The sequence below is a fragment of the Globicephala melas genome, chromosome 20 (genome assembly GCF_963455315.2).
Source record: "Globicephala melas chromosome 20, mGloMel1.2, whole genome shotgun sequence".
Taxonomy (NCBI): domain Eukaryota; kingdom Metazoa; phylum Chordata; class Mammalia; order Artiodactyla; family Delphinidae; genus Globicephala; species Globicephala melas.
In genome coordinates this window covers 16,863,120-16,882,850 of record NC_083333.1, presented here as the reverse complement: position 1 = coordinate 16,882,850, position 19,731 = coordinate 16,863,120, and the positions used below count along the sequence as shown (strand labels likewise).

Sequence of the window (19,731 nt, the reverse complement as noted above, 5' to 3'; positions counted from 1 at the left end):
ATTGACCTTGGAATACCTTAGAGTTTTTTCATCCTTAAAACGGAAGCTACTTATTCACTGTTTCATTCATCCATTATTTCATTTACTCAATTCATTCAAAGATCTACTGCTTAGCTCAAGTTGGCTCTACCTATCAAATTAATGTCTTGAAACTTTTGAAGCAATTGCAAGCATTATTTAAAGTAGCGTTCCTCTTTCTGTATAAACCTCACAAGGCTTTGGGTGTGTGATTTGATCTGTGGTAATTAAGGATTCTGGGGGCAGTAAACCATGTTGTCATTGTGCGCCCCACAATGCACCTTCAAGATTTACACAAAAGGGGTATAATAGAAATCAATCACAACAACTGCAAAAGGACCTTCTTTTCGTGGCTTTACAAACCTTTCAGGCTGCTCTGCTTTACACCAGGGTCAGTTCAGGTAGATGAAGGGTCTCGTTTCTCAAGACAAACGTGCATTTTCAGGCCGCTACCTATAAAAGGTACAGCCTGGCCCTGAGCTGTTCCTCATTAATGAGTTTGTATACAAACAATTAACTTTGGATTGCAGAAATACTATACCTCAAATTAAAAAAAAAAAATTAAATATGCCCATTAGCATTTTAGCCAGATCCGGACTGTGGCTGAACAAATAAGGGCTCCACTTGGATGTGCGTCCTAAGTGGGAGGACCTGAAAAGCTTCTCTCTCTGGCCTCCAGGGAGGCAGCTTGAACACATGCTGAAGCCCAAGCTCTTCGCAGGAAACTGCCAGGGGCCTCCAGCCTTCAGCAAGAACCTGGGTCCGAGCACCCTGCATGACAAAGGTGACTGAGTTCTCCACGGCCCTGGACTGGACAGCCCTCACATACCTCCAAGCGATACCTGTCCCTGGGGCTGTCACACTTGGCCCTGACCCTGGCCCTGGCTGGGATTCCCTGGACAGAAAAGGTAGTTTCTGGTGCCTTGTTCCTTGTGACAGGTTTGAGGAAACTGAACAGGGCTGTGTCCATCCGGCAGGCAGGTGGCTTGGAGCAGGCATCCGAGGGCTTAGGCAGGAGGACGTGGATGGGAACAGAGCACACAGTGCGGGGCGGGCGGGGAGGCAGAGCCTGGGAGCGACCTGCTTGCTTTCCAGTGTCTGGGCGATGACTGGAAAGGCCTGGAGGGCACAGCAGGGGGAGGCTAGCTGGGTCAAGGGTGGGGATCAGGCTGAACTGAACAGCAGGAATCTGACCAGGAGGTTTGGCAGTGCCCAGGTGGGCTCTTTAAATTTACAACTGAAAACCGGGGGTGGAGGGTGGGGGCGGGAGCTCATTCGTCATCTGGTCCAGGGATGCCAGAGCCCTGCTTTCCCTCCCACTTCCCTCACCCAAGACACAGATCGCTGATGGACCCAGTGCTTTCCCTCTAAGCCGGGAGGCATCTCCCTGTCCCAAAACAACAGCCAGGGAACAATCGGGAACTGCTCAGACTCTGCCAATGAATCAAATCTCACCACCTTCCTTCATCCGTACTAATTAACACCAGCTTTATGATTGAGGGAGATTCAATAACAAGTCAGCAAATCCTCACAACAGCTCCATGAGAAGGGTCTTTCCAGTCCCAGGTGGGAGGTGAGGAGACACCGCGTAAGGAGGTCAAGTTTGGTTCTGAAGGGCAGCCAGCTAAGGGCGGGCGCGCCCCAAACCCAAGCCCCCTCCCCCAGGGCCAAGCCCTTCACCGATGGGCTGACACCATCTCCCGCTCGCAGGAGACTGGCTTCAGGCTCATCACAGAACAAACAGGCACATACGTTTCAGAATATTATATTCGCAGATTCATGAAACGCCAACATTTACAGGATATTAAAGCCACTGTAAGAGACAATCCTGGTAAAGGTGCGATCACCTCTGTAAGCTTCCAAATGGGAACGTAAGAGCTTTTACGAAAACGTTTCAGAAACGTGGCTTCTAGGGCAACGGTTTATGGCCAACAGCCTTTTGATCGCTCATGTGAAAAATATGTACTTACATATATTGCAGGAAACCTCACCACTTCCTTCCTAAGCGTTGGTGAAAAACAATAATTACTTGACTAATTAGACTGTGAAACTTCCCTTACAGATGGTAAAAAGGAGCTATTTTCACCCCACAAATTTACTTGTGACATCCCAGCCAAAAAACTGGAGGAATGTTTCAATGGTTTTATTGTAGACAGCATGAAAAATGTAAGCAAATCATATAAAAATAAATTAGAAACTAATGAAAATAGTCTGTCCTCTCCTAAGAGGGGAAAATAGTCTGGTTCTGGGGGAGCGAAGAGCTGGTGCAGGAGGCCTGCTGACGAGGCAGCATCCGCTGTGCCCGGGCCGGCCCTGATACCCACTCCAGGATCGGGACCGACCCCACACAGCACCAGGCCTGCCTTGGCTCCTGACTTCCAGGTGCTTTCTTCTCATTCTACCTGTTGCCCTTTGTTTTCTCTCAGCCCTTCCCTACTGGTGAGAGCATCTGTTCACCCAGAAGCCAGGCTGACACGGTCTCCCTGCAGCTCTACACTCGATACTTCCGACGGCCACAACCGCACACGTGCCAAAGGATTGGTACTGAATAGAACGGTATCTACCACCAAGTACCGCAGCTCAGGGAAGGAAGTGGCCTCTGACCAGCGGCGTTAGCGCATGGAAGAGCCCCTGAGCTCGCGGGGCCAGCACCCAGGCCCCGGGTCTGTGGAGAGACGCTGAGACACTCACCAGCATCCAGGCTGCCCGTGGCCGCGGTCCAGCCCATGAGGGGAGGGATGGCCCCCACGACGGCTCCCACCCACGTGTTGGCAATGCTGATCCTCTTGAGCGGGGTGTAGCAGCAGGTGTACAGGAAAATGTTGAAGAGCCCCAGAGCTCCCGTGAGTGGGTTTACGCCCCAGGTCAGAAGGGCAACTCCCGGAACTGCACAGCAAGTGGCAAAGGACACAGCTAGCAACGGGCTGGAAGAGAACAGGGGACACAGAGCCATCACTTTCAGCTCCAGGCAATCACGACATGGGGCACAGGTACAGGGAAGTGAGCTGGGGGGCGGTGCTGGCCTGGCTTCTGCCCTGAACCAGGACATCCTCTGGATGACATTTACAACGAGGAGGGACTGGCTTGCAGGAGCTCGGGCTGCTCCTCCTGGCTTCGCCAGCCGGGACTAACAAAGTGAAGAGAGTGGAGGCCGCCGAGGCCCGGATTCAACAGGCGGCCCTGCCCCACCTCCCAGGCCGCAGGATGTCCTGGCCTCCCTGTCCTTATCTGAGCAGCAGTGACCGCTCCCTCCTCCCAGGGCTGACGCGAGGGCTGCCCAACAGGGCACCTGCTTTGCACACGGTTCTGTTGCACAGCTGGTGGGAAGTTAAGTGATCGTGACAGATGAACCCTTCAGAACCCAGGATTTAGGATTTGGGCAAAAACCAGTATCTTACTTCTGGAAGCAGTTCTGTCCATTTACTTATTCTTTATTTAAAAACATCACCCAGTTAGTACTAATGCGTAAGGACAGTGTGTCTGAGTACCACTATGTGTAATAAATTATAGGCTCAGCACGGCACCAGCTCTGGGCCAGCAATGAGACACCAGGGGCCGCCCGCGGTGATCACGCTGCCCGGCCGAACCGTGGTTTACGGACACACAGCTTTCAAAAGAGGCAGCACAACGCCCTATATGTAAATTGTCAGATAAAAGTCTACAGCGCTAAAGATGACCGCAAGCCTGGTTCTCAACAGAGCCTACTTTATACAGTGGACTTCCTGGGGCCTCTTGTGAAAGGCTTTTCGAAAGTGTGGATAAACTGCATCTACTAGTCCCTGCCCATCTGCATGTTTCTTTACTCCCCTGAAGAAACCTAAGGAGGGCGCTTGAGCCTGTCTCCTCCTTGGAGAAGCCATGGCTCACTCGCAGGCCCCAGCACGTGCCCATGGGGACACAGGCGTCATGGCTGCAGCTCCGAGGGGGCTCTGGTTTTAGGGAGGCCGGCTCGCGTCCCTGCAGGCACACGTGTGGGTGCGGCCATGTCCCTGACACTGCCTGCCTGTCCCTCAAGGAAAAGACAAGATGCGGGGGGGGGGGGGGCGAGGAGCCCCCAACCCCTCAACAGACATCCTTCCCTCTTACTATGAGTGATGGATACCTTCATCTTGACTTCTTCCTCCCATTTTCTCTCTCATTTTTAAAGGTAAACGCTCCAGTTTTGCTCTTGTGTAATCCCCTCCCTGTCTGTCTTTCACCTTCTCCCTCCACTGAGCCACATCCTCACGTCAACGGCCTTGTTCACATTTCTCCAAGGTCTGACCATGCCCTCCAAACCCAACTAGCCTTGACTTCCCCATCCCTCCCTCTGCTATCGGCCCCAACTCTCTCCCTCACACCTACTGAAGTAGATTTCTCTCTGCTGTGACCTGGATAAACACCATGTGATACACACCATGTGACCTGGACCACCTAGCTTCCCTGTAGAGCAGACACACAGTTTTCCAGGGGCACGGGGAGGAAGACGCCTGGGGTCACCTCTCACATTGGTCCAGAAAGTGGAACTGAAACGGCTGAGAAGCAGTGCAAAAATTGTAACTGCTGTTCTTCTTTCAATCAGGTACTTTATAGCTTATAAGAACAGATTTTTTTTTCCCTATGGGACTCTGAAAAGCTAGTTTTATTTGGGTGGAAGAAAAATGTGGCTCATAAACATTTTTATTTTTCCTGAATTGCACCTTGTGGGGAAAAAAAAAAGGCCGTTCACTCCTTCTCCAAGGACTGTGGAAGCCAGTTGGATTCAAAGGTATTAGTGTTGTAAAAAGCCCTTTTACAAAAGTGCACGTGAACTTAATTTATTGAGATAGGCGATTTTACGTGCAAGTTTAGTTTCTGACCCTTGTCGGAATCACAGAAAATCATGAGACTCAAGTTTGGTGTTTAAATCCGTGCTCAGGGGCACGAATGAAAATTGGGTAGGTTGACAAACCATGTAAACAAAAATGAGGATATCCGCCCTGGTAGGGGTGAGCACTCTCAGCGCCCAGACACTCAGGGAACCCATTTCCTTCCCGGTCCAAGGAGCCTGGGGTCGGCTCGTGTTGTGGGTAAAAGTGCCCCAATGACTAATTCTGTGAAGTTTATACTCCTGTGCTTTATTTTTCATAAACATATATGTTTATCAACAGAGGAATGGATAAAGATGTGGTACTTATATACAATGGAATGTTACTCAGCCATAAAAAAGAACAAAATAATGCCCTTTGCAGCAACATGGATGGAACTAGAGATTGTCATACTGAGTGAAGTTAAGTCCGACAGAGAAAGACAAATATCATATGATACCACTTATATGTGGAATGTATAGTCACAGATGTAGAAAACAAACATAGTTACCAGGGGATAAGGGGGGGAGGGGTAAATCAGGAGACTGGGATTGACATATACACGCTACTATATATAAAATAGATAACTAATAAGAACCTACTGTATAGCACAGGGACCTCTACTCAATACTCTGTAATGGCCTATATGGGAAAAGAACCTAAAAAAAGAGTGGATAGTTGTATATGAATAACTGATTCACTTTGCTGTATACCTGAAACTAACACAACATTGTAAATCAACTATACTCTGATAAAAATTTTTAAAAAATAAAATTAAGGGGCTTCCCTGGTGGCGCAGTGGTTGAGAGTCCACCTGTCGATGCAGGGGACACGGGTTCGTGCCCCGGTCCGGGAGGATCCCACATGCCGTGGAGCGGCTGGGCCCGTGGGCCATGGCTGCTGAGCCTGCGCATCCGGAGCCTGTGCTCCGCAATGGGAGAGGCCACAACAGTGAGAGGCCTGCGTACTGAAAAATAAATAAATAAAATAAAATTTTAAAAAAATTTAAAAGTACTTACTCTTCCCCCTACATTTGAGGAAAGGAGGGAGAGAGGGCGGAAAAAAACCCATAAAAGTAACATGTTCATTTCCAAAAATTTGGAAGGACAGAAAATCACACAAAATATTCTAAATTAGCTTTTCAAAGAAACATTGGTTTATAGCTTTCTAGACTTTTTTTTTTTTTTTTTTTGCGGTACGCGGGCCTTTCACTGTTGTGACCTCTCCCGTTGCGGAGCACAGGCTCCGGACACGCAGGCTCAGCGGCCATGGCCCACGGGCCCAGCCGCTCCGCGGCATGTAGGATCTTCCCGGACCGGGGCACAAACCCATGTCCCCTGCATCGGCAGGCGGACTCTCAACCACTGTGCCACCAGGGAAGCCCTCTAGTCTTTTTCCAATGATACATCTACTTTAAAAATAACTGAGAACAGGGACTTCCCTGGTGGTGCAGTGGTTAAGAATCTGCCTGCCAATGCAGGGGACACGGGTTCGAGTCCTGGTCCAGGAAGATGCCACATGCCACAGAGCAACTAAGCCCGTGCGCCACAACTACTGAGACTGCGCTCTAGAGCCCACGTGCCACAACTACTGAAGCCTGCACGCCACAACTACTGAAGCCTGAGCGCCTAGAGCTCGTGCTCCGCAACAAGAGAAGCCACCGCAATGAGAAGCCCACGTACCTCAATGAAGAGCAGCCCCTGCTCGCTGCAACTAGAGAAAGCCCACGTGCAGCAACAAAGACCCAATGCAGCCAAAAATGAAGAAAGAATTACTTTGCTTGGCTCTTTAAAAAAAACAAAACTGAGAACACAATGAATTGTGGTTTTGTTGCTTATTCTATTTTCAATATATCTTAATAATTTCCCTATGCAGTTAAGAATTATTTCACACCATTATCATTAATAGTTACATAGTGGCCTATTCCGTGGATATACCGCAATTAATTCAATCAATATGTCTTTTTGGACACAGCATTTTTCCAGTTTTTAATTAGAAATAATGTTGGGATGAATATCTCATAGACAGGTCGTTGTTCACAGCTCTGACTATAATACATTCTGAGGATAAGTTCCCAGATCACTAAGTCAGATGACATGAACATTTTTAGGGGTTCTGACTTGTACCCCAGCCTGTACTCGAGAGTTTATACTAGTTTACACTCCAACCAGCAGTATATGAGAAAGCCTATTCCCTGAACCTGTATCAATACTGGGCACGGCGGCATTGAAAACAAAACAAAAATGAACAAAGTCAGACAAGTTTACTGAGATAGATAGTATTATCCCCATTTTACAGATGAGAAACTGAGACTCGGACCTGTACAGGACCTGTACTCGGGTTTCCTTGCGGGCTCATTCAGGTAACCCGGGGTTCACCCTCTAACTGGTACGTGGAGGGCACTGGTCTAATACCATTTACTGATGCTCTCACTTCTGGGGGCTGCAGGGGGCTGGGAGGTTGGGGTCTTCAGCTGGGAGCAGCCTCCTGTGTGCTCACAGCTCCTTCAGTTCACCCCACTGCCCACGTGGCCTAACTTCCTATGCATTCCCTGACATGGAAATGACTGGGAAGCACTCCATTTCTTTGAAACAAAGGACAGACCTGGGATGTAACACGGTGAGCAAGACAGACATGGTCCTCATGCTGGGGGTGCTTATCCCACAGTGGGCGACAGTGAAACAGGTGGAACAGTCAAGTGAGGGGCGAGCCTTCCGGGAGCAGGAACCCAGTGTGGGCGGAGGTGTGGAGCAGACACGGGAAGTTCGGGGGATGTTGAAGCCAAACCCAACCCAAACGGATGGGAGGCAGGCAAAGGGCGGGGCAGCGTGCTTTGGGGGCCAGAGAGCAGAGGTAGGGGGGGCCATGGGGAGGTCTCTGGGCAGATGCAGAGTCCACAAAGTTCCCTCTGGGAACTTGTTAGGAACCCAGGTGATCTGGAGACCCGCCGCTACACTATCACCAACGTGACTACCTGGCTTGCGTCTGGCCAAGCTGACGCAGGCTGAGCTGACAGAACCCTGCACCCTTGTTCTGCTTCCAGTGCTGACTGTGCTGGCCTGGTAAGTCGCCCACTTTCACTTGTCTTTACATAAATGTCACTGCAGTGGAAAGCACTCAGCGCTGTGAACTAGATCTGTCATCAGCTAACGCAGGAACTCAGCTGTATCCCTCAACCCCTCTGTTCCAAAGACCTTGAATCTAACCTAGTCATGTGGCTTAACGTGTTCTGGCCACTGAAAGGGCAAGATGAAGCAAGTGTGGCAACGTCTTGATAACTGTTGACTCTGGGTGATGGGTGTCCTGGGGTTCAGTGTGCTCTCTCTACCATTGTGTCCCATGGAACGTTTCACAACAAAAATGTTTCCGAAAATGCTTTATACTCTTTATTCACATTATCATTCTGGTTTCTGTATATGGCATAACTAAGCATGTTGTACAGGAATCAGGTGGTTCCGAGTTCTCTCATGAGAACTCTGATGTAAACTATCTATATAAACGTGGGCGGATTACTTAACCTCTCTGGTCCTTAGTTTCCTCAACTGTAAAGTAAGGGTTGTATTAGGACTCTTGATGGCAAGACTGCAACCCGAGTCAAACTGGCTTACACAGAAGGCTCGGTAACAAGACTACGGGGAAGGCAGGGGTTTGACCCCATGGAGCTATGGGACCTGGAGCAGATTATTTAACCTGCTGGCCTCAGTTCCTTCATCTGGGAAGTGGGAGACACTTACGCCACAGAATTGCTTATGAATTAAATGCAATAATGTAAATAAAGCACTTAAGAGTGCTCACTCAAGGTGTTCATTCATTATTCATTCAAATCTCTCACTGCCTACACAGCCAGCCGCTACACTGGGTGTGGGTACAGCAGCCGTGAACAAGACAGAGAGCAGAGTTTAGTCTAGAAAGGAAGACAGACGTTAAACAAACACAAGTACTATGAACTCTCAAGTTGCAACATCAGCTACAAGAAAAAGAACAGGTGATACGAAACAGTTATTAAATAGAGGACTTATTTAAATAAAGCTGGAGGTAGAGGCCGATAAACTTGCAATAAATTGTTTCCCGATTTATTTTTTCAAAATTATAAAGACGTAACGGATATATACTAGAATATGAAAACGCATGTATATATACTCAAGAATGTCAGTTCTTAATCATAAATTATAAATGTATGATGGCTGTGAAGCATGTTTCTAATAATAACAATTAAAATGGCAGAATATTTCTATCTCTAATTATAACTTTAAATTAAGAATTTAATTTTATTACAGCAAATTACAAACAAATAAACCAGAACCAGGAGAAACTGGGTTGATCACCTGCAAAACATTTTTAAAATAAATTTATTTATTTATTTATTTATTTTTGGCTGCGTTGTGTCTTCGTTGCTGTGCGCGGGCTTTCTCTGCGGCGAGCGGGCTTCTCATTGTGGTGGCTTCTCTTGTCGCGGAGCACGGGGTCTAGGTGTGAGGGCTTCAGGAGTTGTGGCACACGGGGTCTAGGTGTGCGGGCTTCAGGAGTTGTGGTGCACAGGCTTAGTTGCGGGCTTAGTTGCTCCGCGGCATGTGGGATCTTCCGGGACCAGGGCTCGAACCCGTGTCCCCTGCATTGGCAGGCGGGTTCTTAACCACTGTGCCACCAGGGAAGCCCCCAAACATTTTTTTTTAAAATGTGTTCTTACACGTCTACCACAGTAGCTGTCATGGCTTTTATTAAGAACCGAGGAGTTATCTCTGTGAGTGGATGTTGCTGGAGTGAATTTATAAAGGAAAGATCAGAAAAGCAGGGAATGGGGTGTGATACTGCTGCAAAACATTCCTCATTGTCAATAAAACAGAAAAAAAAATGTGTGAATAAGGAAAACAGCATTACTTGATGGGGGTGGGGAATGGTGGCAGGAAAAGATCTAGCAATTTTCTTGAGCTAAAAAATATTCTTTTGTGTCCCTTCACTCACTCATGCAAATAGGTTCACGGCTCATGCTGAGGGTGGAATGATGATTTATTTCCAAACTCACATCCAAAACTGAATTACATTTTAAATTGAGAGATCTTTCTACTGAGCACCAGCGTGAGGTCTTTCTACTTGTGCCTTTCCTGGCCAAGGCTACCGTGGAAAGAAACTAAGAGATACGAGTGGGAGGGGGATTTGTCAACACATTTCTATGAATTATTTATTCCTCCCATAAAATCTAGTATTTCTTTGTTTACTAAGGACCAATCCTTAGTAGCTCTATCAAAGTGGAATCTATAGAAATTAGGAACAAATGAGAAAATACAAGCTTTAATATGATACCTACTTATTACACTTAAATGTAATTTAAATTACCTGACTTTTAAATAATTTACTGGAGAAATGTGGCCTGTTTAAGTGATGTGTCAGAGAGGTCTATGAAATGTTATATTAAATCAAGAAGGCTTTATATTTTAAGCAGCTCTGCAGGTAATTGGTTTAGACAAAAACAAATCTCATACTTCTTGGTCATTTTTCCAGAATAAATGATTTTTAAATTGTAAAACGAAATTCCCTTTCTTCAAAAACAAAAGAAAACTCAAAACCTTAATCAAACCAAGCCAATTTAACTTTAATTTCCTACATAAATGCCACATTTGAGCTCTGACCTGAGTTTTTGGGAAAAGTGTTCACAAATGACTGTTTTGAAAATGTCTCTTCAGAACCTCATTTAGGAGTTTTCTATTTCTGAACAAGTCTGAAGTTACAGATACTGGAAGGTAGCAGGGGACTGATGTAAATTTAGAATTTAAGGAATATGTGACGACAATAAGGACACAAAACATACTTTAAAAGGAAATTAGTTACAGCAAGTTTTGAAAGACTATCAGTTACATATAAAATGATGGTAACCTGCTTCAAGAAAAAATTAAATTTTACAACATGTTTAAGAGAAATGCAAGAATAAGTATGTATTTCTGGCATGATTATATTCAAAATATAGGGACTGTGGTACTACATTAAGTAAAACTTTAAGGAGGAAAACAAAGCAGGTCTGAGCTGAATGAGTCTTTGAAAACTGACTGAAGAATCTTATTAATCTAGGGGGAAGATAAGAAAGATAGGTTAGGGGGAAAAAAAACCAAAAAACACTCAAAGGAACACTGGCCCGCTGTTGACCTCTCAGATTCAGCCTTCTAACTCAGGGAGGAAGTGAATGGTTACCTCTTGAATGACGCTCCATCGATTCAGCTCAAATTAAGAATATGTTATTTGTACGAAGACTCTGGAATTTTCAAAGAGAAGATTCCTATTGTTCGATCTCCTCCATGAAAAGCAAGTTTCTAGTGTAGTGGTCCAATCTCAGTGTTTTCTCACATCCTTGAGGGCGGGACCACCTATGGAATTCCTCCATTACCCCCAGGCCCCGGGGAGGAACACCTAGGCCTGCCTAGGTGGGAGACACATACTTTTCCTTTTTCCTGGTTGAGCCAGATGGTTTAATTCTGACCCCCTCCCTTTTTAATTTATAGGAATCTATAAAAAAAAAAAGCAGCTTTGTTCACTTACATAAACTTAGGGTCAGTGAATTGTTAGGAGTCTTTGAAAAGCTTTAATAAAACACAATTTATAAAAAATGAAGCTAGGCAATAAAACTATCCATCCCTACAGCTCTGGAGACTCCTGGGAGCTGCATGCACGTGCAGCTACTTGGACGTGAGGGTGCAGATGTGGGAGGTTGCATCTCCTGCACCGCCTGGGACCGGAGCCTTTGGTCCACAGGTCCAAACAGTGTTTGCAAACATGGACATCTGTAGGGACCAGGCTGGCAATGTGAAGCGTAAAGTGGGCGGACTTAAGAAAAAACAGGAGGCGTGAGGACTGTGGGAACTGCTAGTCAGGTTGCGCTGGCAGATTCCACGTGGGAGCGAGCCAAAGAAGCCTAGAAATCTGTGGTTTTATGTGCAAAGTTTCTATTTTTAAACGCTGGCAACTGCAGAAAAGCAGTGCACCAAACAAAAAAGTGCCTCCTCAGGATCTGGTCTGGTGGCTGCTGTTCTGCACTCTGTGGTCTAGGTGGAAGGTTTCTGCTGTCGAGTGCGTGCAGCTCCTCTGCCCCAGGACGACCCCACACCCTGCCCCCAGCGACACTTCTCTTATCTTTGGTGTGGCCGTTTCTTAATCATCCTCCAAATTCAGCCTTGACATCAAAACACGTCCTCCAAGCACATCTTCCCTCACCCCTCTCTCCTCCCTGTTGGCCCCCCATGGGTGGTCCACGTGCCCTCTGCTGTCACAGCACTTCTTGGTCTCATGCTAACCTCCTCTGCTGCCTTGTCTACCCATCCCCGACGTACACTTTTTCAGTGCGACTCTGTACCATTCATCTTTACATGCCCTGTACCTAAGGCTGGGGCCCAAAATGTTGGCTGAAACAAACCTTTACAAACCAGGCAAAAGAGAGAACACGATCTTAAGACTACTGCTCCCGTAACAGCCGTCAATGGGAGTAGCATTTGATGGTGTCGAGTCTTTTCACATCATCATCTTATTTGAAAAGGGAGGAAATAAAGTGATAGGACATTAGACCAAATGACTCCAGGTTATTAGTAAAAGGTCCTATGACTTATTTCCCACGTGACTGCAAGGCATTGGCTATGTCGCTACGATACGATAGTTACTCTGTATATTCATATTTCTTAGAATATCTAAGTATTGTCTGGTTATACAAAGGGGCCTGGGAGCTGAAGGATTCCTCCATCCCCAGGACTGCCGTCAACAAATGCTCACAACTCACGATGCTTTCATAAATGCTTTCTTTTTTTTTTCTTATGACAATGAGAGAAAAGCATGTTAACTTTCAGAAAACTCCCGTGTTCCTCTTAGAGCCACTGTGATGACTTGTCACAATGACATGCACACAGGCCTTTTGCTGGTTCTTCCTAGTATGTTTCATACGTTGAATGATTTTAAGGATAAAGTTCTGTCTGTTAGCACCACTATTATTGAGACCAAATCTGTTCTTCCTGCCACTCCAAATGACTGGTTAACACTAAAAAAAATTTCTACACTTATAAAATGTTTATGTTCTTATTACATTCGCATTATATACACAATGAGAGACTAATCGCAACCACCCAGAAGCTCTGAAGAGCTTCACCAGGGCCGGCTACGTGTCTACTAGACCAGCGTGACGGGGGTAGGGGGAATGAATAACACTCCCAGGTCCCCTGCAGCCTGCAAGATGTTTACATTTGCTTAACTGCTTACTGGTAAAACCTTCAGTAAATGTGAAAAATGTCTCCTGTAAATCCCTATAATACTTCAGCTAAACCCCGTTCTTTAAGTTAATAATGCCAACTAAACAATCCATTAATTTCACTCCGAAAACTCAATCTTCATCATTCATTTCAAAACCAGGTATGGGCTGCCCCCAATTCCAAGTGCTCTGATCACCTTCCACTCTGCTCTTATCGCTGTCTCTCCGGCTCACAGCCCACACCTCAAGCTTACCAGTTATGGAGCACTCTCATCGGAGCCATTAAGTTGGGAAAACTAACGCTGACATGTAGTCTTTCCCTGTCAACATGACCGAGCTGGAAAATGGATAATTCAAAGGAGACGGAATCAAAATAAAAAAGAAGGCCCAGCCCACGCCTGACTTCTTCAGGAAGCTTTCACTGCCCAGCTGGTCCTTATCCGAATCTCCCCTTTCTGACCTCCCGGAGACCTTCTTGTTTGTACCAATTCATTTATTTCCGTCAACACATGTTTATAGGCTGCCCTGTCTTGTCTGCTAAGCATTTTATGCATTCGGCTAATTTTTCCACCCAGATTATAAGCCTTTTGAGCATGATAACAATAAAACTGACAGTGCTGCTTCCATTCTAGGTGATCAATACATTTTTGATGAATTAAACAAGGGAAGTATGTAACTCTAAAATATAGACAAGATACATTTGGCCTTGACATTCTTAAAAAAGATTAATTTTAATTAGGGTAGACCATGAAAAAAGGTTATTACTTAAAAAAATATATAAGCTATGTTAGAAATTTAAGTCTGAAGGACTTCAACTCAGAGAAAGATGTATCCCTCTGTCCTCTTTGAAAACAAACAGGAGAGTGAACAGAAAACAGAAAGCTCCAACTCTGACAGAACCAGGAAACCCTCCTAGAGAAGAGCGCCAGATACAGGAGGACAGTGAGAGCACACACAGGTCTGTGCACTGAGGCAAACAGTGAACGTCTAACCTCAGAAGGTCTTCCGGAGGCTCTGCCTACAGGTCACAGAAGGGATCTGACGCCAAGTGGGTGCTCTGGGGGTGGGGAGGTGGGCCCCAGTTAGAAGGTGACCAAGTAGAATGAGGCCGAGGGTGGCTCAAGCTGTTGGAAAGCAGCCCTGGAGGCGTGGCCTTGTGCTCTGTGCCCTGAATCCGCGCCCCAGCCCCGCTTAACTGCCCCCACAAGCCTTGCCCTTGGCCCAGGGCACTGGACCAGAACTCGGGCCAGCAAGTCTTCTCACACTGGGCCTGGGAACTGGGACAGAGGACTCGGCTGGAAGACCTGGGGGCCAAGGCTGAGGGTTCCATGTCTATGATGAGTCAGTTTAAGTGGAATTGGGACCTGAAGACCCAATAGGCAGAGAGGAATGAGGTGGAAGCGCAGAGAGCAGCAGCCTCGACACGGGGGTGGGAGGGGTGAGGGGGTGCCATGCTTTCCGGAAGTCTGGCTGTAAAAAGAGAAGAAAAACCAGATGGAGGGGCTGATTTAACACTCATCTCTGTGGCGGAAGGACCACTTGTCCAAATATTAAGTCAGAAGGAAAGGCCCTGACGGGGCAGAGGGCCTGGGAGGCCCAGGGAGCCTCTAGGCCAGGCACCCACGCTCTGCAGCTGCCCTCTAGGGCTGGAGCTTGGGGCCCAGAAGGCAGAAACGGGGCCCCAGCCGCCAAAAACAAGTGTTAGATGCTGACAGCGAAAACCTGTGCAAAAGCACCTGGTCTCATCCTCCTCGGAAGAAACGAGGGCTGTCTCAGGAGGAACTACTGAGGACATTCACTTTAACCACTCATCATCTGCCCTCCCCTCGGCCACCCGAGAACTACGAAATCCGTTTTATCCAATTAGGACCAATGTTGCAAGTAAATACAGAGCTTCATCACACAGAGGGCGTTCAAGGACACTGGATACGCGTGTGACATGTAAGTGGCAGGCAGGCAGGAAGTTACTGGTGAGAATACAAAACAGCAGAAAAACGGGGGGCCCAGAGGTCTCAAATTCCTTCTTGGTTTTGCCTCGCTCAACCCCGAGTCATCCAGGCTCCCAGAGCCGTGGTCCCCTGGGCGGTGCTGCGGCTGTGCTGACAGCCTCAGGGGCACAGATGCAGGGGTGTGGCCCACAGTTAACAGAGGTCAAGTCTGCAGGGAAGAGCCAGTCCTGGAGGTAAGACAGCGCCATCTGACCCCTGCAGCCCCTCTCCAGACGTTCTCAGAGGCAGACGCTGAGCTCTTTACCAAACGCACCGAGACTCCGCGACCAGCGGTGTGCGTAAGGCATGCACCTAAGTGACGTGGGGACAACATACTCAAGTTCACCAAGTGGCCCCCGAGCCATTAAAGACTCTGATACGTAATTCCACCATAAAGGCCCCGGAGCTGGAGTAGAAAGCAGAAAGCCATGGGGTCAAGTGTTTCCACAGGAAACAGAAGCTGCAAAGGATGTCGCCAGCAACCACCTGCAATTACTGTGAGCCCCAGTGCCCGCTAGACGAGACCACCGGAGTAACTCATAACTGGGTCCCTGAAAGAGTTAAGATGAATTCAAACATGCCATCTAAATATAAAAATGCCTTTTCTTTCCACTAGTGAAAAAGACATAAGAAGCAGTCCCAAATGGTTGACACTTCTTTTTTTCAACTGTAAAAATTTTAGACACACAGAATTGGTATTTTATGTAGGTAACCAACAGATAATTAAAAGTGCTGTCCTCTGTATCCTCCTTGGGAAAATGAAGTAAATAATAATGCAATTTCATAGATTTTTATGGTCATCAAATGGCATTTTAGCTGTAAAGATTTTTTTCCTTTGATCCTCAAAAAATTAGAGAAAACTTCTATGGCCTAAGATGTAAGGGGTGTATTTTTACTGTAATTGACTTTCAAAAATAGCCAATTATCTTACTATGCCTTGTTTATTTTATTTTTTTTAATATTTATTTTTGGCTGCGTTGGGTCTTTGTTGCTGCATGCGGACTTTCTTTAGTTGCAGCGAGCGGGGGCTACTCTTCATTGCGGTGCGCGGGCTTCTCATTGCAGTGGCTTCTCTTGCTGCGGAGCACGGGCTCTAAGCACCCGTGTTTCAGTGGTTGTGGCACGTGGGCTCAGTAGTTGCGGCACACGGGCTTAGTTGCTCCGCGGCATGTGGGATCTTCCCGGACCAGGGCTCGAACCCGTGTCCCCTGCATTGGCAGGCGGATTCTTACACTGCACCACCAGGGAAGTCCTGCCTTGTTTATTAAATACGTATTCAGTGTCACGTTCTCCAATATCTGAACCAACAGAGACAAACTGCAGCTCAGCAAGAAGAAAGGCAACAGCATGAAGCCTGGCGAGCGACACCTTGGGAGGACTGGGTGCATTTCCCTTTCCTGAGACACAACTGAGCTGCAGTTCATTCAGCCTGTGTCGGTCAGCCCTAAGGTGGAAATATATTCTACTCAAAATCATCCTTCATGACCCGCCGAGGTCAACCATAAAGTACATGCAAGCTTATATATGTACAAATCTGGAAAATAATGACTAAGTCCACTGAAGTTTGAGAAGCGCTGAGTTAAATTAAAAGAGAGAAGAAAAGAAAAGTCTATATTTAGGTGGCTGGGTGCTCAGAGCATCTGCCTTTGAGACGACTCTCGGCAGAGGGGAGGTGGAGAACTCTACAGGGTTCTGCTTCCCTGTAGGGCGTATGCCCTTCTGTCTTAACGTCGACTGAAAAGGCATGGATTTCTGCTGTGGTCGTGAGGCTGTGAGGCCACACCTTCTCTGGGGGTTGTGTCCTAATGGCTGCTTTGCTTCTCTACCTTATAATGAATCTGTGGTACTGGCACAGAGGGCTGCAGAATTTAAGAAAAGTGAGAGGTCGAGAGCAGACGGGTTACAGCTCAGGGAAGGGGTGTTAAGATCTCAGACCTCTTTGCCTGGCCTGGTCTCACTGGGGGTGGGTCTGCGGGGCAGCTCAAGCTGTCACCCCAGAAGTGCAACTCCTAGAGTTGGTTTTTGTCTATTGACCTTGTATCTCGTGCACTTCCTAAATTCACTTAACTAGTTCTAGCAGCTTTTTTGTCAATTCCTCTGAATTTTCCAGGTAAACGATCGTATTTGTCTGTTTCATTTCTTCCTTCCCAACAGGGATGACCTCTGTTTCCTCCTGCCTTGCGGACCAGTGAGTCAGGAGCTCCAGAACAACGTGGACAGCGCTCCACTTCCTCCAGGAGGCCCTCACAGCTCAGCCGGCAGGCACATTTGCCTCGCCCTCCTCCCCAGCTTTCCTTCCCTACTATTCTCCTCCAGGAACCCTTCACACTAAGCCCAGCTACCAAAGTCAAGTTGTCCTCCAAGGTCCGCAAGCTCCCTCTAACCTTCGGCCTCACTTTCTCTCATTAATTCTCCACTCCCGTCCTTCTCGTCACCTGATGTCACATGTCATTCACTCCTCGGTGTCTGTACTTCCCTCGCCTGGAGGTCATTTCCACTTCTCTAACGTCTATCTGTCCGTCCACCCACCTACCCATCCCTCATTCAGCACCAAGAGATCTGCCACTGCCACACGTGATGGCGAGCAAGAATGCTCCATGACGTCCGGGGTTTTTGTCTGTTCTGTTGTCTGCTGTGTCACAGCATTAAAAATCATGCCTGGTGCATATTAGGCCCTCAGGATATTCGTGTTATATAAATAATCCTATGCAGTGGACATAAACAGATGGAAGACTCAGTCTTCGTCTTGGAAGAGCTCACAACATGGTAGTGGAAGACGCCCAAGGACAGGTGTGTAGTGTGCTGAGTGGTGCAGTGGCAGACACAAGCACAAAGAACAAGAAAGCCACCAAGACCAAAGCCCAGCACCCCGTTACTGGAGTGTGGACAGAGCGATCCGTCCGGGGGCAGCCCCGCTTGGCTGAAGACCTACCCGGGCATGGAAGGGCAAGGCTAGCACAGCTGGCAGGGCTCAGAGAAAGCAGGGCATTTTGGTGGAAAACGCAGCAATTCCACTTAGTGACAATACAACATAAAAGCGTGAATAAAAAGGAGAACAGAGGGATGAGGCTGGAAGGACTAGAAAGGACCAGACTCTGAAAGGCCTTGTATGACATAGTAAAGAATTTAAAACACATTTTTTCCCCAAATATGTTTGGAAGACCCCAAAAAGTTTTAAGCCAGACACGAGTGTGATGCTTATCTGCCAGCTGAGTGGAAGATGGATGGAGAGGGGGTGAGCGAGAAAGCAGAGATGGCGGCTGGGGCACTGCTGTAATCACCCCACAAAACGGAGGATGGTCAGAGGGCAGACGCCAGGGCGATCCAGGTGGTGGAAAAGACACAATATGTTGAAGAGTCAGATGAAGGGGATAAGAGAAAGAGAAAGTCTAGAATGAGTTCCAGGTGCCTGATTTTAGAATGTAAATTAACAAGCATAGAAGGAAAAAGACAGACTTGGGAGAGAAAATGATGAGCTTACGGAATGTGAGATGCCGCAGGGCACCCAGAAGAGAATTTCAAAGGGTCCAGGCTCGGAAGAGGAGTCTGGGCTGTGGGCACAGCAGTGTGGAGGGCAGCACCTCAGGGGAGGAGCGAGATGGGAAGAGGACCAGTGACAGGGCGCAGACGGGGGAGGGAGGGGCAGAAAGGAGAGCCGGAGGCCCCATGTCTACTCACCCTTTGGTCCTCAGCTCCAAGACCCCACTCCCTGATGGTCGCCCTGACCTCCTCGGTCTGGGTCAGGTTCTCGGTGCTCCCACCTCCCCTGGGCACCCCCCAGCACAGGTTCTACCGCTACCCCTCCAGTGTCTGGCGTGGGGTCTGTCTGGTTGGCAGGTGTATTCAAAAATTACATTTGTTGAGTGAGCTGTACCTTGGACAGCACTTAGGGTCCTCATGCTTGTGTGCCCCGCTCTCTCCAATGGGATTCCACAAATGGAGCCCATGTCATTTGCCTCTTCGTCACTCTAGCAACCAGCACATCCTCTAAGGGATGACATCCTCCATAAATGCGTCCTGATAATGACAGGATGAACGAAGCATTCACTAACCTGCCACTGGCTGGACCAACTTAACCGTGAAAATGGAAACATGCACTTTCATCTTCTGAGTTCCCTTATCTGCCAAGTGTTTTGCTTCCTTTCCCCCATCCCTTGAAACGAATCTGAATTTCTTTTTTATGTTATTGCCTGATAAGTATGAAAATATTTGTATTTCAAAGCAGATTTGGAAAAAGATGAAAGTTCTGCAAACAACTCTACGTTCCTCTGGAGTGTCAAACCCACTCCCCAACAATGCACTTCAGTTTACATGGTTTTATCGATCTTACGTTGTCCCCTCAACAACGCTATGAGATGAACAAGGTAGGAGATACGATCTCACCCTGCACGTGAGGAAGTGGTGGTGTGGGAAGAGCCATTCACTGACTTGCTCAGTGAGTGAGATAATGTTTTTCCTAGACTGCAATGACCACACGAAGAAGATCTGAAGACTGAGATGTTTTCTATTACATACAGTTTTTAAAGATTGCTAATTCACTTTTTCCGATCATCAAGTTAAAATTGGATTATACCAAATCTGCCTTTTTTCTGAAAAGCTGAATGAGTCTTTAAATTTTATAGCGCTTTACAATTTTCAAAAGTTTCACATAGATGTTTTCATTATTTCCTAACGCTATGGG

General features: G+C 47.2%; 1 protein-coding gene across 1 annotated transcript in view; it reads right to left on the bottom strand.

Annotated features, from left to right (window-relative positions):
* COX10 (cytochrome c oxidase assembly factor heme A:farnesyltransferase COX10) overlaps window positions 1–19,731 on the bottom strand; it is a 110,545-nt gene that overhangs the window by 11,398 nt on the left and 79,416 nt on the right. The window contains exon 6 of the mRNA XM_030861373.3: window positions 2,710–2,942. Coding sequence (XP_030717233.3) covers window positions 2,710–2,942 — 233 coding nt within the window. The remainder of the gene's footprint in view (window positions 1–2,709; window positions 2,943–19,731) is intronic.